This window comes from Pongo abelii, chromosome 19 (assembly GCF_028885655.2).
Source record: "Pongo abelii isolate AG06213 chromosome 19, NHGRI_mPonAbe1-v2.0_pri, whole genome shotgun sequence".
NCBI classification, from domain to species: domain Eukaryota; kingdom Metazoa; phylum Chordata; class Mammalia; order Primates; family Hominidae; genus Pongo; species Pongo abelii.
In genome coordinates, this window is record NC_072004.2 from 79,153,943 (window position 1) to 79,179,656 (window position 25,714).

General features: G+C 52.1%; 2 protein-coding genes and 1 long non-coding RNA gene across 16 annotated transcripts in view; 1 reads left to right on the top strand and 2 right to left on the bottom strand.

The window, feature by feature from the left end:
* Positions 1 to 1,530: 1,530 nt before the first annotated feature.
* On the bottom strand, positions 1,531 to 4,270 carry LIMD2 (LIM domain containing 2). 4 transcript variants are annotated; one of them, XM_024234360.3, is made up of 5 exons: positions 4,102 to 4,270; positions 2,988 to 3,079; positions 2,759 to 2,800; positions 2,530 to 2,669; positions 1,531 to 2,442 (listed from the first exon to the last, which is right to left on the bottom strand). In XM_024234360.3, the coding sequence occupies exons 1-5, from the start codon at positions 4,184 to 4,186 to the stop codon at positions 2,283 to 2,285; spliced, it is 519 nt and encodes a 172-aa protein (XP_024090128.1). In that variant the 5' UTR covers positions 4,187 to 4,270; the 3' UTR covers positions 1,531 to 2,282. The 4 variants fall into 4 exon arrangements, with proteins under 4 accessions (XP_024090128.1, XP_024090129.1, XP_054393224.1 ...); XM_024234361.3 differs by lacking the exon at positions 4,102 to 4,270 and adding an exon at positions 3,765 to 3,923; XM_054537249.2 differs by lacking the exon at positions 4,102 to 4,270 and adding an exon at positions 3,699 to 3,877.
* Positions 4,271 to 6,536: 2,266 nt separating this feature from the next.
* Positions 6,537 to 25,714, bottom strand: part of STRADA (STE20 related adaptor alpha) — a 41,581-nt gene continuing 22,403 nt past the window's right edge. For 4 of the 11 annotated variants that reach the window (XM_054535157.2, XM_054535156.2, XM_054535154.2 and 1 more), the window contains 9 exons: positions 17,701 to 17,803; positions 17,102 to 17,223; positions 14,414 to 14,522; positions 14,177 to 14,300; positions 10,930 to 11,101; positions 10,314 to 10,418; positions 8,031 to 8,272; positions 7,701 to 7,743; positions 6,540 to 7,554 (listed from right to left, as the gene is read on the bottom strand). In XM_054535157.2, the coding sequence (XP_054391132.1) occupies positions 7,336 to 7,554; positions 7,701 to 7,743; positions 8,031 to 8,272; positions 10,314 to 10,418; positions 10,930 to 11,101; positions 14,177 to 14,300; positions 14,414 to 14,522; positions 17,102 to 17,223; positions 17,701 to 17,803 (1,239 nt within the window). In that variant the 3' untranslated portion in view covers positions 6,540 to 7,335. 11 annotated transcript variants of the gene reach the window in all.
* LOC134760573 (uncharacterized) lies at positions 11,100 to 22,942 on the top strand. The gene is made up of 2 exons (XR_010138339.1): positions 11,100 to 12,998; positions 17,425 to 22,942. It is a non-coding gene; the product is annotated as an uncharacterized LOC134760573 (long non-coding RNA).

Below are 25,714 nucleotides of genomic sequence, written 5' to 3' on the forward strand. Positions count from 1 at the left end.
GCATTACTTACAATAAAAGGGATCATTTATATCAGAGGGGTCCTGTGGCAGTGCTTTCGGTGGTGGGGGGTGGAGGTAGGTTTTTGCTTAGCAGGGACCAGGTATGGTGCCTGGCAACGAGCTTGGGCCTCTCAAGCAGAAGAGAACTTGACTCCAAGTCGAGGGGTTCTGGGGTGACCTGGCTGGTACCACTGTCAGTCCAGAGGTGTCTGCCCCTTTCCTCCACTTGCCCCTCCAGGAACTCCACTGGGGTGGTCCCAACAGGGCTGATTTACCAAGGTGGCACTGCTGGCCCTCACGACCTGAATATCACCAGTGGCTGGGTTCCTGGAGCTTTCATGATATTTGGTAGGGTCTTCCTGGCCCGGAGGACTTCCTTCAGTCCCATCTTTGCAGGGCAGGGGTCAGGTGTCTCCAAGAGCCATCTCTCCAGGTACCCCCTTGTGGTCATCTGCTACTGTTGCTTAACCGAACCAAGACTGTCCTTGCCGTCTGAGACCTCTGGTGCAGGAAGTTGGCCTGCCCTGAGAGGCTCTGAGCCGCTCACTTCACACTTGGGAGGACCCAGGCCTGGGGCACCATCTCTGCTGAGTATTCGCTCTGCTCCCTCGAGGAGCAGTGCCTGCCTCAGCATAGTGACTCATGTGACACTGGAGCCTGTGGCCCAGCTCCCTGCCCTGTTCCATGGGGAGGCCACTTAGGAACTCGGGCAGTTGTATGGTGTGGTGGCAGCAAACCCTCCAGGAGTCTCTGTTCTCATCGATCCCATGTCTGGAGACATCAGGAAGTTGAATCTGGAGCAGGACAACCCAGACTTCTGCCTGTGTCCCACCGGGGCGCCCTCAGGTTCTCCCAGCTTGCCTGGTTTGCTCTGCTGTGAACTCATCCCTCATTGTCCCTGGGTTTTCAGAGAAGCAGATGTAGTTTCTCTTTGGATTTCCTGGGACAGTAGCTGTGACTGCACCTCCCCAGAGCTTGAAAAGGCAAGGGGATGATGACAGCAGCGAGGGAGAACGATGAGGGGGGACAATCCAGGGGTCACTAAAACCTTGGGCAGCACTTGCTGGGTCTGCTGGTTCCTGCCATTCTTCGATAACTTCCAGGTCAAAGGGCTAGGAAGAAGGGAGGGAGCTAGACAGCTGGAACCAGCCAGGGAACACGGCAGCTTGCACCCCAGGCACTGAAGTGCATCGAGGACAGGCGCCATCACCCACTGGCAGCCTGGCTCTCCCGCTCTCAGGCCTCTTCACAATGGGGTGCATATGGTAAGTTGGTGGGTCTGAACCAACGCAGAACTGAGGGGCGAGGTGGAGTTTCGGTTCCAAAACCACTGTGGGTGTGACAGCATGAAGCCCTCGCTGTGAAGAGGAGCCCTCCCATTTCTCAATGGTGTGTCAGGGAACTGACACCCACTTCTAACCCCCTGTCCCCATCAGGGCTGAGGTACTCGGGGCTGGCCCTGTCCCCCCCATGCCCTCCCCATGGTGAGTCTGCACCCTTCCTGCGACAGATCCCCCAGCAGGCCACACAATAGAGAATCTGGATCTATTGAAACATGTTTAAAACGGGGTTGGTCACAACAGGATGGGCAGAAATGGGAGCGGGGGAGGGGAGTGGGGCCGCACCAGCCCCTGCCAGTGCCTGAGGCTGCAGCCTGGCGAGTGCTTTTGCTTTTGCTTCTGCTTCTCGACGCTGGTGGTTCGAGATGGTCCCAAGCCCCACTGGGGCAGGCCCTGCCTTGCCCTGCAGAGGCAGGGTGGCTCCGCTTCCCCATCCCCTCCCCCATGGGCTGCAGGGGCATTTATGAGGCCCAACAGGTGGCACTGTCGCGCTCCTTCCTCCCTGTCTCCGTGGCTCAGAACCAGGTTAAGGGTAGAGGTAGATGGGGAGATGTGGGGGCCACACAGTCTCCGGTGGCAGTGAAGGAGCTTGGGACCCTGAGCGGGGCATGCTGACTCCTTGCTGGAGAAAAGGCACCTAGATAGGGAAGCTGGGCTTGGGGGCCTCCCAGGGGGTCCTGGGGTGAGGTGGGGAGGGCGGCTGAACGAAGCAGGAAGCAGGGTGGTGGGCAGACCCCAATCCTGGTTCCCAAACCCTCACCGGCTGCGGGAGAAGGAAGAAGGAAGGAGTCCTGGAGCAGAGCCCTGCTCTGGGCCCCTACGCCTGAGCAAGCCTCATCTCCTTCCCACCTGGCCCCCACGCAAGCCCAGCTCAACCTCCTTCCCACCTTCCCCCTGCCGGCTCCAGGCCCTCCGCAGAGGGGGTGGAAGGTTACAGAGGCCTCAGGCCGTCTTGGTGCCGGGGTCCACCTCCTTGTGGGCCCAGAGCTCCTTGTGCTGCTTGCGGCCAAACCCCTCGTCGTAGTTGCCTTTGCTCTTAAACAGCTGCTGGAAGTGGGGTTTGCAGTAGAACTCCCCGTGCAGCGCGGCATAGCTGCCCAGGCTGCAGAAGCCAAACAACGGCGTCAGGTCAGGTCAGGTCGGGGCTGGGTTGGCAGGCGAGGCGGGGGCGGGCAGGGCAGGGGCGCACCTGAGCTTGGTGTGACAGTGCTTGCAGCAGAAGCAAGAGTTGTGGAAAATGAGCTTGTCGGCCACCAGCCGCTCCATGGGGTACACGGTCTTCTGGCAGGCGGCGCAGGTCTCCTTCACCTGGGCCCGCAGGCTAAAGGACTGTGCGGGATGCTCAGCCAGGTGCTGCCCCAGTGCCCATCCCGCTCCCTCACACCCCTCCTCCCGCACACCCGGCCCCAGGCCCCTACCTTGGAGCGCTGCACCGTGCTGCTGCCGCCGCCTTTGGCGTCCTGAGGGAGAGGGGCGGTCAGGGTAGGGGCAGCTCCGGGAGGCCCTGGACCAGGGCTGCAGCCATCAGCCCAAGGCCCAGGGGCCTGCCGCAGGGCACAAAGGGGGCCGGCAAACTCTGGCGCCTCTCCCCTTCACCCCAGGCCAGGCTCCTGTCCGGGGGGTCCTCCCACCCAGCCGGGCACTTACATGAGAGGGGGTGGCCTGGGCGGCTCCTGCAGCCTGGAACATGGCTCGTTGGAGGTGGAAGCCTCGGGTGGAGACGCGGCACCCGCTGGGTTCTGCAAGGGGAAGTCAGTCGGGAGGGCCCCGCCAGCCCGGCCCCAGCCTGCAGGGTGGGGGGTGTTGACAGGCAGGGGCTAGGGGGATTGCGGTTGGGACTTTCCCTAAGTCATTTCCTGTTGCTCTTGGTCTTGCCACTTCCGCCCCTCACCCACCTCCCCCACCCCTGCTCCCCGGGGGCCGGGGTCCCGAGTGGCACCGTCCCTCGGAAGAACAAAGTTAGCGGGAGCGGAGGGGCCGGGGGCTCCCGCGCAGCCGCCGTGTGCGCCCCGCGGGCTGGGACCCCGCTTGGGGTGAGGGGAGGTCGGGGCCGGCGGGGCCTCTATGAGAAGCCGCTGCCCCGACCTGACTCCGGCCCTCGCTGCCCTGCGCCGCGCCAGGGCGTCCTGGCCTAGGCTGCGCAGCCCCTGGACAGCGCCCGCGGTCCCCGCCCGCCCCGCCCCTCGGCCCCCGACCTGGCCGCGCACGGACCCGACCCCAGACCCCGACACCGCGAGCCCAGCCAGCGGGTCTCGGCTCCGCCCAGCCGGGGGCCGGCCCTGAAACGAGGACTCGAGCCTGTGCGCCCCGGGCCAGAGCGGCTCGCCGACTCGCCGGGACCCCACGGGCGGCCCTCACCCCACACCCCTCGGCGCCTCTCCCGGTTCCGGAGCCGGACGCGGCCCCTCCCCCCGCGGCTCTCACCAGGCCCGGCCTGGGCCGCGGGGCGGGATCGGTCTCCGGGGGCGCACGGGTACGAGGAGGGCGCGGGCGCGAGCTGCTGCCGCTGCCAGTGGTCCCCGAGCCGCCGCCGCCGCCACCGCCTTATCGCTGCACCGCCCCCGCCGGCCCCCGCCCCGCGCCCGCCCATTGGCTCCGCCGCGCCCGGAGCCGCCTCCGGGGCCCCGGCGCCGCCGCCGACCCCCCTCCGCGCTTTGTCTTCCCCTCGCCGCCGTCCCCGCCTTTGTCTATCCCCCGCCCCGGCTCCGCGCTCCCGGCTCCGCAGCGCCCCGCGGGCCTCGCGCTCGCAGGCCTCGGGTACCGGAGCGCCGTCTGCCCATCCCGACGGCGGCCGGCGTGGGGAAGCGACGGTGGCAGGGACAGGATGGAAGGGCCGCGCTCCGCATCCCACGGGGAGGGGACGAGTTCAGGCTGCGGCGGCTGCGGTCGCGGGACACCGGGCGCTCCCAGCCTGACTCCGGGATAACCGGGCTGGGCCTGGGCCATTCACTGCCTCAGTTTCCCCCAGATGGCCTCGCGCGTAGGCGCCGGCGCCCCCATCCCCGCCCAGAGCTGTGGGGCCTCAGAGACCCGCCCGGGGTCCCTCGAGCCGCCGAGTCCTCCCGCCGCCAGGGGCCGCCCCGCCCCTTTGCGGCCCACGAGGCTGGCGGCGGCGTCTGGGCACACGGTCCCCACCAGGCCCGGCCGCGAGGCTGCGGGGAGGAGCCTGCACGAGGGCCCGGCGGCCCCACCAGCCCTCGGCGCCTCTGCAACCCTGCGACGGGCTGGGGAGGCCGGTATGCGTGGTTCCCGGAGCACCCGTCCCCCGAGGCTCCACGTCCTCAAGCGTTTCTGGGGCGGAATTCTGTGGGCAGCAACGGGGGCCACCCCTCCAACAAGCGCACCTCATTTCTCACGTGGGAGCCGCGGCCCAGAAAGCTGAGGTGACAGAGCTCGGGCCGCAGAGCTGCTCCCTCCCTGCAGCCGCACAGCAGGCCGGAGGCACAGCAGGCGAGAGACGGCCACTCGCTTTGGAGCGGCGGCGAGGCCGGCGCCTCCCCGGGCACCAGGGACCGCGTGGCTTGGCCTGAAATCAGGCTAGAAGCAGCTCCGGGAAGCACAGCCCTGAGTCCAGCGCCTTCCCACACTGTGGCAGGAATAGCAGTGGCGGCCCACGCGCTTGTCAGGGAACAGAAAAGCTCCCGCCCGACGCCTGGCAGGGGAGCAGGGAGGCTGCAGCTTCCCCAGCGCCCAGCTGTTTCCCAGGCTGGCGGGCTCCACGGACCAGCTCCGCGTCTCCTCTCCAGCCTTCTGTTTTCTCTAGAGGAAGATCTGTGTTTTGTCTGCACTGTGGGCCGACTCTCTAGTGGGGAGTGTCAGACCCTCTAAAGTGGCTGCCTCTCGTGAAAGCTTCCACACCTGTCATCAGATTCTCCAAAGGGGCTGTTTGATGCAAGAAACGGGAAGCCCCAGGGATACCAGGAGCAGGGTTCGCTGCCATTGGGCATGGTGAGGCCCCGGCACCCTGCCCAGGACGGGCCTGTGGACTGAACTGCAGATGGGCATTGAGAATGCCCCGACAGCAAGGTGCAGAATGCATCCGGAAGCAAAGGAAACTGATGACCAGCGTTAAAAACAAAAAACAAAAAAAAAAAAAGGGAACTTGGCTCGGCGGTGGCTCACGCCTGTAGTCCCAGCACTTTGGAAGGCAGAGGCAGGTGGATCACGAGGTCAGAAGTTCGAGACCAGCCTAGCTCACATGGTGAAATCCCATCTCTACTAAAAATACAAAAATTATCCAGGCGTGGTGGTGTATGCCTATAATCCTAGCTACTTGGGAGGCTGAGGCAGAAGAATCGCTTGAACCCGGGAGGTGGAAGCTACAGTGAGTCAAGATGAAGCCAGTGCACACCAGCCTGGGCGACAGAGAGACTCTGTGGGGGGCGGGGGAAAGGGGGGGCGGGGCGGGGCGAAGGGAACTTGAGGTTTAAAGCAGGGGGAGGAGGGCCGGAAATGAGCCCCCCCACACACACTCCCTCGCACCAGGCCCCATCCTAGCCCAGGGTCGGTGTCATTCCCTTCAACTTAGCCTCTCACTGCCCATAGAGGCTTACTTTTCTTCTTTAAACTGCTGTTAAAATTTGGGAGGAAACGGAAAGCGAGGGCACCTGATAGTTCAGAGCAGCTTCAGGTTAGAGGGGCATTTGAGGTGCCTGAGCTGGGGGAGAGCCTTCCCCCTGAGGGACTGGGAGAAGGGTAAGCCGTGTGCCCTGGAAGCACTGCAGGGAGCCTCAGATTTGCACCCCCTGGCTTACACTCGCTGGTGCCAGCCAGGATGGCAGGGATGGGCGGGGCTGGTTCTTAGGTTTCCTGCTCTTTGGGTGCTAGCACCCAGAGTAAGGAGACACCCAGGTCAGGTTGCAAGACAAACCCTTCTACCTCCTTTCCTGCCAAAGGCCGCTAGCATCCTCTGCTTCAATCTCAATCTTTGGACCTTTTTAGCTCCAAAGTGGTTTGATGACCACAGGCTAAAATTCATAGTCTTAAAATTTTAGATGTTAAGGAACAGATCTGTTATAGGTTTTCAAATAAACTGGTCTATCTAGTGAAAGAGGTCACTGCTGAGCTTCCGTGAGCACCCATGGGCTTGCTCTTGGATGGTGGGACGGCTCTCACCTGGGGCAGCACGGCCATCCCTGCAAGCACACACACCAGGAAGCAGCCTGTAGCCCCTGAGCTGATGTAGACACAATGCCATTCTCCAGCAATGTCTCTGGAAATTTTAATTTGTTCTGACAACAAAACTAACACAGCATAAGGACTTAAGCCCTCAAGCTAGGCAAGACACTGATGGCCCTTGGAGAAAGCACCAGGGCAGCTGGCAACAGGCGCTAAGATGGATTCTTGGTGGGAAAGGAATGAGGCACACACATAAACCGTGGGAAAGACTTAGGTGTCAGGGCCCAAGCCAGAAGGGGATAAGGATGGACTGTTCCAGCCTTAGTCTGTGCTTAAAAAAGACAGAAATGCCCTTCTCTGGAATTATGAGGGAGAAGTCTGAGGGAAGGGAGGCAGGCAGCTTACTACTTGCCCTTTCACTGACCTATAGGATCTGAGAGCAAAGTTAAATAGAATGAGGCTGGTCGCAAGCACTGGGAAGAGGTGGCGGTCCTCGGGGTTAAGGAGTCAAACCCTGGGCTTGGAATTCAGCTCCCAGGGCCAGAGCAGCATCTCTTCCTTCTGCGGAGGAGGTCACCTGAGCTCACAGGACTGGGAATGTCGGCTTTGGACCCTCCTGATCCCTGGTTGTTGAGATTCCCTTGTGTCTCAAAAGCCTTGGAGCAGTGAAGTGTCTCTCCAGGATTTTCTTTCCCAATCAGTCAGCAGTCAACTTTCCTGGAAGAATGTCCTTTCTACCCAATCTGCCCAGGAGGGCGGGAATGTGGCCGGCCCTCAGGAAGGGCCACTGGGTGGCCTCTGCGTCCCTGGCTGGAGAATGCGCAGTTTGCAGAGGCTCAGAACTCCCAATCGTCCACCTCCAGCTCTTCCAGGTTTGTTACCAGGCCAAAGATTCCACTGTGATCCTGAGACTGGCTGCCCTCAAAATTGGTGATGGGGGTGACAGGACGAAGCAATTCGGGCAAAGCCTCTGAGGCACGTCGCTTGATCTGGGGGAGAAGAGAGAGGTGGGTGACAGATCCTGTTGCTCTGGGTCCCAGGACACCATGGGGCAAGGAACCATGGCCTGGTGGCAGACGGGCTGTCGGAGCCAACTCTATGAGAGGAAGGAGCAGTGTCTTTCAGGGGCTTCGGAAGCAGGGTAGTTTCTCTCATTTAAAGGGAGGGGAGAGAAAGCTAAAGGGATCGTGAGTTGTTAGAACCAGAACTAGAACCAGAACCAGAACGAAGGGGCTACGATACCTGCTTGAAGAAAGAGTGGTTCAGGAGGGTGCTGGCACTGGGCCTGGAGGGAAAGGGGAGGAGAGACCGCAGCATCACTGCCGTGCCCCCAGCTTCCCGAAATCCTGCCACTTATGCCTCAGCCTCAGGTCCCCTCTCCCTCTCCTCATGGGAAGCAGTGGCCAGAGCTCCCCAGGCTGGCCTCTGACACACCCAGGAGCTGATCCCTCCTGTGTGTAGCTCCAGATTCCCCTGCAGAACCTTTGAGAGGTGCGTCCCTTCACACCCTGGCCTTACCCTCTTGAGCACCCTCTGCTCTCCCGAAGCCCAGGCCAAGGCCAGCAGGAATACCTGGCATCCGGGTTGCGCTGAAGGCACTGCTCCACAAAGTGGTGGAAGTGGGGGGAGAAGGTTCGGTGGTAGGGGTGGGAAGGCGAGTCGCCGTTGGAGGGCCGGGGGGTGCTGGTGGTCAGGCTGTCACTCAGGCCAGAGTTGGCCACTGAGCGCGAAGGGCTCATGGTCAGCTCCTCAGCGGGGATGGTGCTGGTATCCAACAGGCAGGGCACTGTGCCATTCAGTTTCTCTAGCAGCATCTGGGGAGGACAGAACCAGGACCTGGGCTGTAGGGGGGGGTCCCTGGAAGGCCTGAGAGTCTCTTCACAAATACACTGTTCCCAATATGCAAATGTGATCATTTGAAGAGTGGAAAAGGTGGAAGTGGAGTAAGTCCAATTTTCCCAAAGAAACGCTGGTCACTGGTGTGGCAGCTCCGCCCTAGGCAGGCCAACGTGAAAGCAGAGGGGTTGCACAAAAGTACCCGCTTTTGCCATGGCTGGAAAGCAGGGCTCACGGTTTCCTCTCTCCCTCTACGAGGCATCAAATTCCTTTTACTATAGAGTCCTCACCCTAGAGGGAAGGAGCAGCCAGATGAACCTGCTTTGAAGCGCAGCCGTCTGCCATGCCCAGGTGGATCCGATGAGGTCTGAGAGGCAGTCCCTGCAGTGCCACAGCCTGAGCTGTCGCTGCAGCAGGCCACACAGGAGCAAGATGCCCAAGGGGAGGCCAGGCTGGGTGGCTGTTCCAAAGTACCCCAACTCAACACATATAGAACCAGCCCCACCTGGGACTGCTGTCCTCGTGGAAGTCCTCATGACCGCATAAGCTGTCCAAGCCAGAAACCTGGAAATTGCTCTAGAGCTGCACTAACGTGATAGCCACTAGCCACTTGTGGCTATTTCGATTTAAATGAGGTTTAAAATTCAGTCCCAGTCTCACTGGTCACCTTCTAAATGCTTGACAGCCACACAGTCTCATGGCTCCCACGCTGGACAGTGCAGCCACAGAAGCCCTCCTTCGCTGCAGCAAATTCTAGTGGATGGTGCTGCTTCTAGGCCTGGACTTCTTGTTCCCCCTCAGTCGCCTTTTAATTCTTTCCTGAGCATCCTCTGTCACTGAATTATTTTACTGAGATCTCCTAGATTCCTCACATAGACTTCCATACCCGCCTAACTGATCTACTGGATCTAATCCATCTGCCGGGGTGGTCTTTGTAAATGAGCTAGCTTATGCTGTCACTCCTGTGCTTAGAATCCTCAGCACTGCTCCACAGGCTTTAGGACAGGAACCAGTGCTCTAAAGTGGCATCAAAGCCCTTCACAATGTACCCTTGCTTCCTTCTGCGCCTGTCACCTGGCAGCCCCCAAGAAGCACTGCACCTTGGCCATTTATACCATTTACACCTCCTTGCTGTTCTCCAGATCTGTTTTTTCTAGACTCTGGGTCTCTGCACATGCTGCTGTCTGCCGAGAAGAGTGTCCTAGTTCCTCCTCCACACAGGTGACTGCTGTCTGCCTTCCAACTCAAGGCTGCCTCCTCCCAGGACCTCCCTGGGCCCCTGCTCTGGGGGGCTGTACTCTGGCCACCCTCCAGCTGCCCCTACCACCGGGCAAACAGCCTGTGGGTTCCGGAAGTGGCTTACTTAGAGTCTGCATCCTGCCCCTCCCAGTTCTAGACCACACTCCAAGTAGCTGGGACCCAGGTAATCCTTGCCCAAATGACCCCAAATCCATTTTCTGGATTTAATGAGGCTTGAATAAGCCTCTTCCCCGGGTCTGTTTTCCCAAGGGTAGACTGTGCCACTGACTGTGCACCCTTGGATCCTAGGGGTGGCCAGAGGACAGGCATCTGGAGGGGCATGAACAGAAGCTGAACTTACAGAATGGGGGTTCCAAAGGTGTTGGCTGGAATGCGGTTGAGCGCTGTGGGAATTCTAAATTAGAAACTGACCTTCCAGGTATATTTATCCAAGTAGGAGGATAGAACATATTTTATACATTTATAAAAACTGGTTAGCTTAATGTATATGTTTTAAATAGACATGTAGCGTGTGGGCCTCCATTTGCACCCCTGCTCCCGGGCTCCCCTCCCCAAGCTGGCCTCCCTTACCACCAAGTTTGCCACAGGAAGTAAACAAAGAGTGAGGTCACCATCCCTCACTGGGTGGGACTTCTTGAAGGAAAAGACAGGGTCTTTCATCTTAGTATTCCTGGTCTGTGTCCTGAGTGTGAGAGCTACTCAACGAACATCTGTGGAAGGCAAGCAGGCAAGAAGGAAACCGATGGGCAGCAGCCTTACCTGGGTGGCAGGCATATCCTTAAAGGGGACGTGGCCGTTGGCCAGTTCACAGGCTGTGATTCCCACACTGTAGATGTCAGACTTGGCATCATAACCCTGGAGATTCTAAGCCAGAAAAAAAAGGCCACAGATTGCCCCATTTGGTCTTTGTTCTTAGAAAAAGGGTAGAACTAAAGAGAGGAAAAGGATGGCTGTCCCCAAATCAGGACCTGCTGCTAATGACTCTCCTTGCCTGTGCTACTGAAGACTAACTGCTATTTTACCACCTGCAACTGTTTGGTGATGCTCTGTAAGGAGCAGGAAGTGCCAGCCCCATGCCCCTGCTTAGCACAGGGATCCAGAGAGCAGCAAACATTTCCAAAATGCTCACTCTTGTCATAGGGTGCCAAGGGTCCCTAAAGAGAGCTGAAATAGCATCCAGTAGAGGCTAGGACCCCCTGGGAGGAACCACATCCATCTGCAGTGGACAGGCACTGCCCATGCTGAGGGCTCCCTCCCTCCAGGAACCCCTTTACCCCACTGGGAGGTTGAGAGCCCCTGACTCCAGGCAATGCCTGAAGGCTCCCTTGGGAATCATGAGTTGGGTAGGGGAGCTCCTCTGGGCCCACACACAGACCTGTTGGAGGACCTCGGGGCTGAGCCACGGCAGAACCTTGATGCTGTACTTGGGAAAATCGTGGACCACTCGCTGCCGCTGCCCGTGGCTTATCATGCTGAGGTTGCTGCGCAAACCAGACAGGTAGACCTTCCCATCCACAGAGATCAGGATGTGGCTGGCTTTGACACTCCTGGGGAAGCGGGGAGGGTGTCATGGAGAGCAGGAGCCCCTCCTGCTACAAATTTTTGGTCTTCACACACTCCACCTGGCCAGCTCTCTCCTGTGTGCATGTGTTATACATGTATATATGTATTTTACATACACATAACCATGTTTTTGTTTTTATTGAGATAGAGTCTCACTCTGTCACCAGGCTAGAGTGCAGTGGCTCAATCTAGGCTCACTGCAACCTCTGCCTCCTGGGTTCAAGCAATTCCTGTGCCTCAGCCATCCAAGTAGCTGGGATTACAGGTGTGCACCACCACACCCAGCTAATTTTTTTCTTTTTTCTTTTTTTTTGAGACGGAGTCTTGCTCTGTCGCACAGGCTGGAGTGTAGTGGCGCCATCTCGGCTTACTGCAAGCTCCGCCTCCCGGGTTCACACCATTCTCCTGCCTCAGCCTCCCGAGTAGCTGGGACTACAGGCGCCCACCACGACGCCTGGCTAATTTTTTTTTTTTTTTTGTATTTTTAGTGGAGACAGGGTTTCACTGTGTTAGCCAGGATGGTCTCGATCTCCTGACCTCGTGATCCACCCGTCTCGGCCTCCCAAAGTGCTAAGATTACAGGCGTGAACCACTGCGCTGGGCCTGCCCAGCTAATTTTTATATTTTTAGTAGAGATGGGGTTTTGCCATGTTGGCCATGCCGGTCTTGAACTCCTGGCTTTAAATGATCCACCTGCTTTGGCCTCCCAAAGTGCTGGGATTACAGGTGTGAGTCACCGTGACTGGCCTATAACCAGGTTTTTTGTTGTTGTTGTTGTTGTTGTTGTTGAGACAGAGTCCCACTCTGTGGCTCAGGCTGGAGTGCAGTGGCACAATCTCAGTTCACTGCAACCTCTGCCTCCCAGGTTCAAGCAATTCTCCTGCCTCAGTCTCCTGAGCAGCTGGGACTACAGGCACATGCCACCACATCCAGCCAGTTTTTGTATTTTTAGTAGAGACAGGGTTTCACCATGTTAGCCAGGCTGGTCTTGAACTCCTGACCTCAAGAGATCCACCCCTTGGCCTCCCAAAGTGCTGCCACTGCATCCAGCTATAACTATGTTTTAATGAAAAACTTCAAATCTACATAAAATAGCATGACTCCATTTACATATCACCAGATTAAAAGCTTATTTAGCTCTGTCACCAGGCTGGAGTGCAATGGCACCATCTCGGCTCACTGCAGCCTCCACCTCCCAGGTTCAAGTGATTCTCCTGCCTCAGCCTCCCGAGTAGCTGGGATTACAGGCACCTGCCACCATGCCTGGCTAATTTTTGTATGTTTAGTAGAGACAGGGTTTTGCCATGTTGGCCAGGCTGGTCTCGAACTCCTGACCTCAGGTGATCCACCCACCTTGGCCTCCCAGAGTGCTGGGACTGTTAAGTGCTCCTGTATGCTCTAGACCACCTCTTGCCCTACCTCCTACGAATGCTTTTAATCTGTACTTTTTATTTGTAGGACTCTTCTAAAGCGTACCTAGGGGTACTGTGTTCCCCATCCCATTCTTCCTTTTTCACTCAGGGCTGTAGTTTCCAGACACATCTGTGTTGCTAGCTGTGTACCTTTCATCTTTGGTTCTAATTGTCACCTTGGCTCTGGGAAGAGATCTAACACTTTTACTCATCCATCTTTCTGGGGACAGACACTCACACTACCCCTAACCAAAACACGTGTGAATGGTGACATCCAAACATGTCCCCTGATGGGTCTGCACGAGGGTTTCTTTAGGGTGTACATCCAGAAGTGGCATTGATGGTTCTGGTTCCGTGACACTGACTGGCAGCACCGGGCATCTTCCACCACCTGGACAGAAGGCTCCCCGTCCTTGCTACAATGGGACTCGTCCAGCCTCCCAACCGCTGCCACTCTCATGTGTATAAGGTGACATCTTGTTTTTCATTTGCTTTTCTCTGATTGCGAGATTTGAGTGGCTCTTCCTATGATGGGTTTGTCTTGGGGTTTCCTCTTTTGGAAACTTCCTATCTTTGGCCCATTTTTCTTGCTTTGCTGTCCATTTCTTGTTGATTTGCAAGATTTCCCTGTTACTAATCTCCTGTGTTGACAAAGCTAATATCATCTGCTCTGTCACTTGTTTCTTAACCTTTTTCATGGTATCTTGTATTGGATAGAAATCTTCTTGATCTAATCAAATTCATCAATCTTTTGTCTTATGTTTTGTGCTTCTAAAATGTTGAGAAATTATTATATGCCTCAGGTCACAAAAACATTTTCTCACATTTCCTTCTATTTAAGTCTACAGTTTTACGTTTTACATAGAAGCCTTTAATCCGGCTGGAGTCCTCCTCTGTATGAGGAGTTAGGTAGGGGTCCAGTTTTACCATTTTCCCTACTATGAGCTGATTTCCTGACACTATCTACACTAAGCTATCTGTCTTCGCCCTGGTCTCTCAGCATAAGACTGACTCTGGGGCACAGAAAGGAGGCAGAGGGTGGAGTACAAAGGTCCACATCAGATGTTCCTCTCACACAACACTCAGGACCAAGCTGTTCAGCAAAGAGAAAGTCAGTGGCTTCAGCACTAACAGGCTAAGTGACCATCCCCCAAGTCAGTGGCAAGGTCAGAATCCAGATCCTTCTCTCTCTTTTTTTTTTTTTTCAGGCAAGAGTCTCACTCTGCCACCCAGGCTGGAGTGCAGTGTTGTGATCGCCAGTCATTGCAACCTCCGCCTCCTGGGTTCAAGCGATTCTCCTGCCTCAGCTTGTAGTCCCAGCTACTGGGACTACAAGCATGTGCCACCACACCCGGCTAATTTTTGTATTTTTAGTAGAGACAGGGTTTCACTATGTTGGCCAGGCTGGTCTCGAACTCCTGACCTTGTGATCCACCCACCTTGGCCTCCCAAGCACTGTGATTACAGGCGTGAGCCATCACGCTGGGCCCTTTTTCTTTTCAGAGCAAAGAGATCTTCAGCAAGAATCCGGATCCTTGATTTTAAACTCTGGCTTCATTAACTTCAGTCAAACTTCACCTGTTTACCTGAAGGCTCGGGGGCATTGCTATCCACTGTAATCATGGGAAAGGCGGCCTAAGAACGCACCTGTGTACATATCCCATGTGGTGGATGTAGTCGAGGGCCTTCAGCACCCCCTGCAGGATGTAAGCGATCGCCAGCTCATTCATGCCATCCATGAAGTGTGTACAGATGAGATCTTTTGCAGAACCTGGAGAAAATAATTGCATGGAGGCAGTGAAAGGTAATGGAGGAGGAAAACACAGGCAATCTGACAACAGAGTCCCAATAACCCCTTTCTACCAAGAACCCTTTCCCACTCACCGTATGCCATGAATGATGTGACAACCCACAGCTCATTGTCTGCAATAAAAGTGGCTCGATATGGCACGATATTGGGATGGTTGAAGAGTTTGGAGACATGCAGCTCGCCCTGGAAGCAATGATGAAGCTGAAGTCAGAACCAAATGGCACTGAAGGATGCCGCTCAACACAAAGATGGCAGCATGGACAATAGGGGGACCTGGCACTTTCTGGGTGTTCTCAGAGTCATGGGAGCAGCCTAAGCAGGTGCCTGCCAACATAGGAAAAACAAGGCCCTGCTGCCTCTGCAGGGACCCAGCACTGCTTTGCCTCTGCCAGATAGGGAAACTGCCAACAACAAAGGGTGCCAGCACACCGACTCAGAGATGATGAAGGCAAACTGTTGACTGAAGACTTCTGAAGTTATAAGCTTATCTCAATTTCGAGGGCCAACGTATAGAATTCCTCTTTAAGATAAGAAAACAAAAAATATTTTGTTGTTGTTATTTGTAGAGACAAGGTCTCACTGTGTTGCCCAGGCTGGTCTCAAACTCCTGGGCTCAAGCAATCCTTCTGCCTCAGCCTTCCAAAGCGCTAGGATTATAGGCGTGAGCCACCGAGCCACTGCACCTGGCCAAAAATGTTTTCTTTTTTATTTTTTTGAGACAGGGTCTTGCTCTGTCACCCAGGCTGGAGTGCAGTGGTGTGATCTTGTCTCACTGCAGCCTCAACTTCCCAGGCTCAAGTCATCCTCCCACCTCAGCCGTGCTGGTAGCTGCGACCACAGGTGGACGTCACCATACCTAGCTAATTTTTTGTATTTTTTTGTAGAGACAGGGTTTTGCCATGTTGCCTAGGCCTGCTTTGGCCTCCCAAAGTGCCGGGATTACAGGCGTGAGCCACTGTGCCCAGCCCAAAACTATGTTTCTATTATAAAAGAAAACATGGCCAGGCATGGTGGCTCACGCCTGTAATCCCAGCACTTTGGGAGGCGAGGCAGGCAGATCACTTGAGCCCAAGAGTTGGAGACCAGCCTGGGCAACATGGCGAAACCCCAGCTATATGAAACATACAAAAAATTAGTTGAGCATGGTGGTGCATGCCTTTAGTCCCAGCTACTCGGGAAGCTTAAGTGGTAGAATCACTTGTGCCTGAGAAGTCGAGGCTGTGGTGAGCTGTGATTGCACCACCGCATTCCAGCCTGAGCAACAGAGCCAGACCTTGTCTCAAATAAAGAAAAAAAAAAGAAAAAGAAAACATAGTTGATGGAGGAGAAGGCCGGCTGAGACTGGCTTCCGCTCCATCCTCAGACCCACCAAACTACTATGAACAGATGAACAGGTCCTAGAGCACCATCAGGTAACCACCAATTCAGAAAAAGTTGTAAGGGGAAGGGCTGCAACTAACTCTACTGAAGGAAAACTGCCCCAGGCCCTGAATCCAAGCTGGCATCAGGAAAGGAGAGTCTAACTCCCAGGCACTTACTAGACTCACAGTCTCTCTCCGTTTTGTTTTGTTTTGGTTTGGTTTTTTGAGCCAGGGACTCAGTCTGTCACCCAGGCTGGAGTTTGGTAGTGCAATCTCAAACTCCTGGGCTCAAGCAATCTGCCTGCCTTGCCCTCTCAAAGTGTTGGGATTACAGGCATGAGCTACCATGCCTGGCCCCTCTCTCAGTTTAACGAGAGAGTGGCTACTTGGTTCTCGAATAGAAAGGAATGTCAGGACTGGGCATAGTGGCTAACACCTGTAATCCTAGCACTTTGGGAGGCTGAGGTGAGTTGATTGCTTGAGCTCAGGAGTTTGAGACCAGCCTGAGCAAGATGGTGAAACTCTGTCTCTACAAAAAATACAAAAATTAGTCAGGTGTGGTGTGCCTATAGTCCCAGCTACTTGGGGGGCTGAGGCAGGAGACTCACTTGAGCCCAGGAGGTTAAGGCTGCAGTGAGCCGTGCTCCTGCCACTGTACTCCAGCCAGGGCAATAAAATGAGACCCTGTCTCAGAAAAAAAAAAAAAAAAAAAAAAAAAGAGGCCAGATGCGGTGGCTCACATTTGTAATCACAGCACTTTGGGAGACCAAGGCAGGCGGATCACCTGAAGTCAGGAGTTTGAGACCAGCCTGGCCAACATGAAGAAACCCCGTCTTTACTAAAAATACAAAAGTTAGCCGGGCATGGTGATGTGCGCCTATAGTCCCAGCTACTCGGGAGGCTAAGGCAGGAGAATCGCTTGAACCTGGGAGGCGGGGGTTGCAGTGAGCCGAGATCGTGCCACTGCACTCCAGCCTGGGTGACAGAGTGAGAATCCATCTCAAAAAAAAAGAAAAGAAAAAGAAAGGAACATCAGGCAAACAGGAGGCTGAGAGCCAGAAGATGGCCACTGGTGGCAGGGCAGGGCCCTTGTGTCTGGAACAAGATGGCCTGGGTTTGAATCCTGCCTCTGCCATGAGCAAGTTACTTAGCTTCTCTCTAAATAATAAATAAATGAATAAAAAAGCCAGAAGGGAGTGTTTGGAGAAGAAAAGGGAAATATAAATTAGCCTGAGCAGCATTTCAGCCCAATCCTTAGTGCCAAATGGCCAGGATTCTCCACTGAAAGCTTCTATAACTTCCGAACATTTAGTCTCCTTTCATTTCTTTGTAATTCCTTGTAATTCCTATCAGAGCCAAGAGCCCACCCTCCCTCCATGTGACACACTCATGGTTTATTACCTGCAAGAATGTTACCATCTCATTGGAACAAGCTTCTAGGTTAATCCTCCGTACAGTCACATACTCTCCTGTTGGTTTGTACCTTGCTAGATTCACAGTCATCAGGTCCTCAAATCCTTTGCCTAAAAGAAAAAGGGAATGCCATATGCAAGGACAAGAACAACAAAGGGTTTTAAGAAAATTTTCCTTTAAAAAAGGGACTTGATTTCAAAAGAAACTTAATGTTAAATTTTTCACTACTGTTACTTTTTTTTTTTTTCCTTTTCCCAGCAGAATTTAACTTTATGTTCATGGCTCTCATTTCTTGATTTTTCTCTCATCAGTTCCTTCTCAGCCAACCTTTCTGACTCACTATGGCCAGGACACCAGAAACATGCAGCCACAAAGGAAAGATGGCAAAAGAGCTTCTTTCCTGGAAGTTTGATCTCTTCCCATACTTGGCAGAAAAAAACAGAGAAGACCCACAGAAGCAAGTCTGTGCCCGTGAATCCTCCTAACTAGTGGATGGCCTCTGCTGTACACACATCTGAGGCTGCTGAGAAAGCTGCAGCAGCCCCTGGAGCAGAGAGCAGGAGAGTAAGGACGGCCCCTGCACATACCTATCACAGTGAGCAGCTCGTAACACCCTCCCTCTGGCAGAAAGCTACTCATGACCTCCTGTTTAGAGAAGGATGCTATTGACTCTGAGCTCGCATCATTGGTCTAAAAAAGAAAAAGAAAAATAGGTTAGTAGAGAAAACTGGGGGTGGGATGGGAGTGGGGTGAAGGAGGTAATTCAGACCCACGAGGAGACTGGCATCTAAACACACACACACAAATCCCGACTCAGTGCCAGCACTATTTGAAGAGAAACAAAACACCACATTCAGTGTAGTAATCGGCACTAATATCAGAGCAAGTGTTAGGGTTGTCTACAAATGAGGAGACAAGGACCTGTTCCCGTCAAATGTTAATCTGCTTGTCCTTTCCAACAATCAATGCATTTGCTAAAAGCTATGAAATTCTCACTTGGAGAAGGGATATCTAGAGAATGAAAGCATGTTTGGAAAAGAGAAGCAGGTGGAGAGGTAGGGGTTCTCGTGAATTTCCTGATGCATTAGGATCCTATTTTTAAGGTCCTGACCACAAGATCCCAAAAGGTCAAACACTGAATCTTGCTCTAGGGAAAATGTGGCCAGGAGTAGCCCCCTCTTTAGCAAACCAAGAGCCTGGGCCAGTCATTGCCTGACGTTTCCAAGTGAAGTGGGAGAACCCTGATGCCCTGAGCTGCAGGCAAGGCACAGAGCTGTCAGGTCTCAGGCATCGTCCAGGCAGCCGACGTGGCCTGCTCCCTCGTTCCTGCCCACGTGTGCTGTGAGTGAAGCTGGAGTCCAGCCACTTAGGATGTGTCACAACTCTGGCCTCTAAGGTCCTAGAGGAAGGTGTCCAGCCATGTCTGAGTTTGTGCAAAACACACGGCAGACCAACAGCTCTTCTTTCAGCTTAATGGACTGTTTCCTTCTTCCAGACCTAAATTTATGTGTATGATTTAGGGACTGTGACTGCTTTTCTTTTAGATTCTCTTTCTTTAGATGCACATCTAACTGAAATGGAGAAACCTGGGCCAGCTCATGTTTCATGTGCTGCACTCATAAACCTGACTTCCAGGCAGAAAAAGTCCTTTGTGAAAGTATGAGAGGCTCCTGACCCAGCAGTACCCAGAAGAGCATGAGCTGAGAGTGTTCTGACAAGGCGGTGCTTGAACAACTCTTTGGGAAGTGGCTCTGCAGAAGAAACCATAAAGATGACAGTGCTCTATACCTGTTAGATGACCAGGGTATACTTTCCAGAGCACTTCCACATTGCACATGATTCCTCCATAGCTCAGTCAAGTAGCCGGGACAGATCTTATCTCCACTTTTCACTAACAAAAACGAGGGCCAAGGAGATTACGTGACTTGCCAAAAATCAAAACGTGAGTACATGGCACAGGATCCAGACCCAAGCCAGTGAGATTAATCTACCACCCTGTTGGCTGACATTTCACGTGTATCTGGTTTGTTTGTTGTTTTGTTGCTGTTGTTTTTAAGAGATGGGTTATCTCTCTGCCGCTCAGGCTAAAGTGCAGTGGTGAGTTCCTGGCTCACCGTGGCCTCGAACTCCTGGGCTCAATTGATCCTCCTGCCTCAGCCTCCCAAGTAGCTGAGATTATTGGCAGGAGCTGAGATTATTGGCTGTATGTGGTTTCAAAACAGTTGATGCTGCTGATGGGGAAAGAAACCCTCATGTGGGCTCCGTCTCCCTCACCACTTACCCTGTCAATAAGAGGAATCTAGTCAAGCAAAATTAAGTCCTGTCACCAAATTCCATTTCTAATTTAATCAACTTTTAAATTTCTAAGATTTGGCCATATTGTTGTATTTCACTGTAGTTCACCCATTTTCACTGCTGTTTAATATATTCACCACATGAATATATCTCAGTTTATCCAATTCCAACTTTGATGGCTCACTTGGGTTGTTTTTCTGTTCTGCTATTATGGACTGTGCTACTATAAACATGTTTGAATATGTCTCCTGACTAAAGCTTGTAATTAGGAGTGGCTGGAATTGCTAGTGACAGAGCATATGAACAATCAACAGTTTGAGACAATGCCAAATTATTTTCCAAAATGGTTATACCAATTTACACTCCCACCAGCAACGTACGTGGTGTGTTTTTTTTTGTTTTTTTTTTTTAGACGGAGTCTTACTCTGTCACCAGGCTGGACTACAGTGGCATGATCTCGGCTCAGTGAAAGCTCCGCCTCCTGGGTCCAAGCAATTCTCCTGCCTCAGCCTCCCAGGTAGCTGGGACTATAGGTGTGAGCCACCACACCTGGCTAAGTTTTGTATTTTTTTGTAGAGATGGGGTTTTGCCATGTTGCCCAGCTGGTCTTGAACTCCTGACCTCAAGTGACCCACCCAGCTTGGCCTCCCAAAGTGCTAACATTACAGGCATGAGCCACTGTGCCCGGCCACATGTGTTCTTATTAATTTATCTTTTCCCCAACACTTGGTATTTTCAGATTTCTTAATTTTCGCCAGTCTCATGGATTTGATTTACATTTCCCTGATTACTAATGAAGATGAGGATCTTTTCATATATTTATCAGTCATGTGAGCTTTCTCCGAGGTGAAAATGCCTCTTCCTGTCTCTTGCCCATTTTCCTATTGTTTCAGTGCAGGATTTCCCCAAAGTAGGCCCCACGGAACTCTGATTCTGCCAGTTGGATGGAAAAAGTTTCCATGTCCAATGAAGTTAGGAAATGCAGCACACTCTCTCATGGAGGATCACAAGGTGTACGTCCACATTAAAGGCACTGAGAAATTCTGTAGTAAGAAAACTTACTAACTGTGTTTAACGCAGCATTTCCCAAAGAGATCTGTCTAGGGAACCTTTTGTGCCTAACATCTGTTAAATTTTGGGAAGATAATTGGGAAAGGCTATTTTAAATAAAACATACGCTACAACGCAAAGAGCATAGGCTTATGGGCAACCCAGAGGCAGAATTTGAACTCAGGTCTGTGACCCTGGGCAAGTCACTCTGATCTCTTGGGATCTCCATTATATCAGCAGCTGAATAATTTCCATCTCATAGTGTTGTATCTATTAGATGAGATAAAATATGTTAAGAGCTTAGTGCTACCTGGTGTATAAAAGACATTCAATACATGTGAATCCTATTCTCCTCCTCCTTCTATTGCTCTCTACTTTTTGGTGACTCTCCTGTTCAACAAATAAAATGGAAAAGAGAAAATAGAGGAAACAGAATCCTAAGCAGAGCTTGATCAGTAAAGTTGATTTGATACTGGTTTTTATACTTATCTGTGTTTTCTAATGCTCTCAAAATAAATTCTAGGATCATTAAATTTTATTTTATTTTATTTATTTATTTATTTTTGAGACGGAGTCTCACTCTGTCACCCAGGCTGGAGTGCAATGGCGTGATCTCAGCTCACTATAGCCTCTGCCTTTTGGGTTTAAGTGATTCTCCTGCCTCAGCCTTCTAAGTAGCTGAGACTACAGGTGCGAACCACCATGCCTGGCTAAGTTTTTTTCTTTTTTTTTTTTTTTCAGACAGAGTCTCAATCTGTTGCCCAGGCTGGAGTGCAGTAGTGCGATCTCAGCTCACTGCAACCTCTGCCTCTGGGTTCAAGTGATTCTCCTGCCTCAGCCTCCCAAAGTGCTGGGATTACACGTGTGAGCCACCATGCCCGCTAATTTTTGTATTTTTAGTAGAGACAGCGTTTCACCATGTTGGCCAGACTGGCCTTGAACTCCTGACCTCAAGTGATCCTCCCACCTTGGCCTCTCAAAGTGCTGGGATTATAGGCGTGAGCCACCGTGCCTGGCCTAGGATCACTAAATTTTTAAAAATTATTATTATTATTATTTGAGATATGCTCTCACTATGTCACCCAGGCTGGAGTGCAGTGGCAAGATGATGGCTCACTGCAACCTCAATCTCCCAGGCTCAAGTAGTCCTCTCAAGTGGCTAAGACCACAGGCATGTGCCACCACGCCTAGCTAATTTTTGTATTTTTTGTAGAGATGAGGTCTCCCTATGTTGCCCAGGTTGGTCTCAAACTCCTGGGCTCAAGCGATTCTCTTGCCTCAGCCTCCCAAAGTACTGGGATTACAGGCTTGAGCCACCGCACCCTGCTGACTCTAGCTTCTTGAAACGATCTCATCTTCAGAATCATCTTAAGATCTTAAGATACTGGTTACCACATGCCAGATACCTCACAAAGGTGAGAGAGATACACAACGAGGAGGCAAAAATGGAGCAGCAATTTGAGCAAAAAGCCTCAAGCAAGAATTCTGAAATGACAACTCTCCATCGGTTTAGAATTCACAACGCTCATTTGGTCTTGAAGTGTCTCATTTTCTCAACCTTATATACCCCTAACTCCTGTACATATTCTTGCTCTGCAGATTCTTTTTTCTGAAGTATTAATCTATTCCTCAATAAAATCAATGTTACCAGTTAATAGAAAGCTCAGTGGGTTGCTTTCAGACCCAAACTCCCCACCCCAGCCTATGAGTATCCAAATGATTTGGCCCTTGCTTACCCTGTGATCTCATTCCACACCATGCTCGCCTGACTCGAACAATATCCCCACATAAACAAGCGTGCTCCAGTCTCAGGAAACCTGCACTAACTGTCCCTTTGGAACCCTCCTAGCCTCCTCCTTCCCCTGACCCTGCTATTTTTCTCATGGCTACCTCCTCAACATCACTGAGGTCTCAACTTAAATGTCCTCTTTTCAGAGAGACTGCCCAGCCAAAGTAAACTAGGCTCCTGGTCACGGTATCAGACAGCCTTGCTTTCCTTTCTTCACAGAAGTTACCATTGCAGCTTATTTCTCTAAAATCTTCCACTAAAGTCTCTTCCATTAAAATGCAAGCACCAGAAGGGCAGGGACCTTGTCTGTCATGTTCACTGATGTATTCCCCCGATGCCTGGAACACCGCTGGCAAATACTTAAAAAATGAAAATGATTTAAGCAAAGTTTGAACTGAGGCTTTCTGCCCATGATCTTTTCATTCCCACAGGCTAAAGAAGAGAATAGGTCAATGCAGCCAGTTCCTTTGGAAACAGGTTCAGCATGATGACCTATGCTGGAAATGCCAGCCTCATATGACACAGTTGTTAGATTCCTGTGTTACTCAGGACACTCTATAGATCAGAATCTGATTCCTGCATGTGAGAAAAGTACTGCATTTTTCAGTAGGTAACAATATGGCCTCAATGTGAGTCAACTACTTTGTACCTGAAGGTCTTCGCACATCTGCTCTCTAAGCAAACTCCTTAAAATTTCTCTCACTTGAAAAAGAGACTATGAAAGACAGCTGAGTCCTGAGATTCAAATATTCATTTTATGTACTTTAAATAACTCCCTCTGGAGAAACCACAGATAGATACTACTTTTTTTTTTTTTTTTTTTTTGGAGACAGAGTCTCGCTCTATCACCCAGGCTGGAGTGCAATGGCGCGATCTTGGCTCACTGCAACCTCCACCTCCCAGGTTCAAGTGATTCTCCTGCCCCAGCCTCCTGGGTAGCTGGGATTACAGGTGCATGCTACCACGCCCGGCTACTTTTTGTATTTTCAGTAGAGATGGGGTTTCATTGTGTTGGCCAGGCTGGTCTCAAACTCCTGACCTCAGGTGATCCGCCCACCTCAGCCTCCCAAAGTGCTGGGATTACAGGCATGAGCCACGGCGCCCGGCAGATAGATACTTCATTACCTATGTCACTCTTCCTTGTCAGGCGTGCATATAAGCTTATAAGACATATTGTCTACTAGGCTATACACTAAGACACATTCTTGCTAAGCCTAGGTAGGGAATGATTCATTAAACTGTCAATGTGCTTAGTTAGTAACTTGACAATATTTATTTCTACTCTCCGGTAGTACAGAAAACTACTAAAACTAACCCAAAAGTATTAGTTTTAGAAAATAAAATTCTTTTTCTTTTTTTTTTGAGACAGGGTCTCACTCTGTCACCCAGGCTGGAGTACAGTGGCATGATCATAGTTCACTACAGCCTCGAACTCCAGGGCTCAAGCGGATCCTCCCACCTCAGCCTCCCAGGTATATGCCACCATGCCAGGCTAATTTTTTTTTTTTTTAATTAGGGACAGAGTCTCACTCTGTCTCCCAAGCTGGAGTGCAATGGCGCTATCCTAGCTCACTGCAGCCTTGAACTCCTGGGCTTAAGGAATTTTTCTGCCTCATCTTCCTGGGTAGCTAGGACTACCAGTGTGCACCACCATGCCTGGCTAGTTTTTTTGTTTTTAGAGATGGGGTCTCACTATGTTGCCCAGGCTGGCTTCAAATTCCTGGCCTCAAGTCATCCTCCTGCCTCAGTCTCCCCAAGTGCTGGGTTTACAGGTGTGAGCCACCACACCTGGCCATTAGAAAATAAAGTTCTGGGGGCTGGGCGTGGTGGCTCACGCCTGTAATCCCAGCACTTTGGGAGGCCGAGGCAGGCGGATCACAAGGTCAGGAGATCGAGACCATCCTGGCCAACACGGTGAAACCTTGTCTCTACTAAAACTACAAAAAATTAACTGGGCATGGCAGCGGGCACCTGCAGTCCGAGCTACTCGGGAGGCTCAGGCAGGAGAATGCTGTGAACCCGGGGAGGCGGAGCTTGCAGTGAGCTGAGATCGCGCCACTGCATTCCAGCCTGGGCGACAGAGCGAGACTGTTTCAAAAAAAAAAAAAAAATTAAAAAAAGAAAAGAAAGTTCTTGGCCAGGCATGGTGGCTCACACCTGTAATCCCAGCACTTTGGGAGGCTGAGGCAGGTGGATCATCTGAGGTCAGAAGTTAGAGTCCAGCCTGACCAACATGGTGAAACCCTGTCTCTACTGAATACAAAAAATTAGCTGGGTGTGGTGGCACATGTCTGTAATCCCAGCTACTTGGGAGGCTGAGGAAGGAGAATCGCTTGAACCCAGGAGGCAGACGTTGCAGTGAGCTGAGATTGCACCATTGCACTCCAGCCTAGGCAACAAAAGTGAAGCTCCGGCCGGGAGCAGTGGCTCACACCTGTAATCCCAGCACTTTGGGAGGCTGAGGCAGGCGGATCACAAGGTCAAGAGATTGAGACCATCCTGGCCAACATGGTGAAACCCCATCTCTATTAAAAGTATAAAAATTAGCTGGGCATGGTGGCGAGCACCTGTAGTCCCAGCTACTCGGGAGGCTGAGGCAGGAGAATCACTTGAACCCGGGCGGTGGAGGTTGCAGTGAGCCGAAATCACGCCATTGTACTCCAGCCTGGGCGACAGAGCGAGACGCCGTCTCAAGAAAAAAAAAATTAAAAAAAAAAAAAGTGAAGCTCCATCTCAAAAAAAAAAAAAAAAAAAAAAAAAATTCTTGACTGGGCACGGTGGCTCATGCCTGTAATACCAGCACTTTGGGAGGCTGAGTCGGGTAGATCACTTGAGGTCAGGAGTTCGAGACCAGCCAACACAGTGAAACCCTGTCTCTACTAAAAATATAAAAATTAGCTGGGTGTGATGGCACATGCCTGTAATCCCAGCTACTCGGGAGGTTGAGGCAGGAGAATTGCTTGAACCCAGGAGGCAGAGGTTGTGGTAAGCCGAAGTCGCACCACTGCACTCCAGCCTGGGCAACAGAGTGAGACTCGGTCTCAAAAAAAAAAAAAAAAAAAAAAAAACAAAAACGAAAATAAAGTTCTTTATGAAACTGGCAATATGAGCTCACAGGCAATCTGGAATTGCATAAAATGAACTAGTCCAGTGATAGCAACTGCTCTGTCCCCAGCTCACTAGGAATGATTCTAAAATGGAAGCCTTCTACTTTGTGGATATTGTATAGGTCCGAACTCAAAGAGAGACCAAACTTCATTTAGGAAAACAAACAAACAAACAAACAAGGAAACAGGCAATATTTTGAAAGGAAGAAGTCTAGATCATCTGACATTGCCACAAGAAAGGCAGGTTAGTTCATTACGCTGTTTCAGTTTTAGAACAGGTCTAAACTCAGATAAAAAGAATGAAATATTTAGCCCATTCTCTTTAAATGCAGCATAGCATAGTTTAATTAGTGCAATGTA

Coding starts and splice junctions, on each gene's coding strand:
- LIMD2 (XM_024234360.3), bottom strand. CDS start 4,186: ATGCGGAGCGCGGCCCTTCCATCCTGTCCCTGCCACCGTCGCTTCCCC. Junction 3,080..4,101: donor GATGGGCAGACGGCGCTCCG/GTACCCGAGGCC, acceptor TTCCCCTTGCAG/AACCCAGCGGGTGCCGCGTC. Junction 2,670..2,758: donor GCACGGTGCAGCGCTCCAAG/GTAGGGGCCTGG, acceptor CATCCCGCACAG/TCCTTTAGCCTGCGGGCCCA.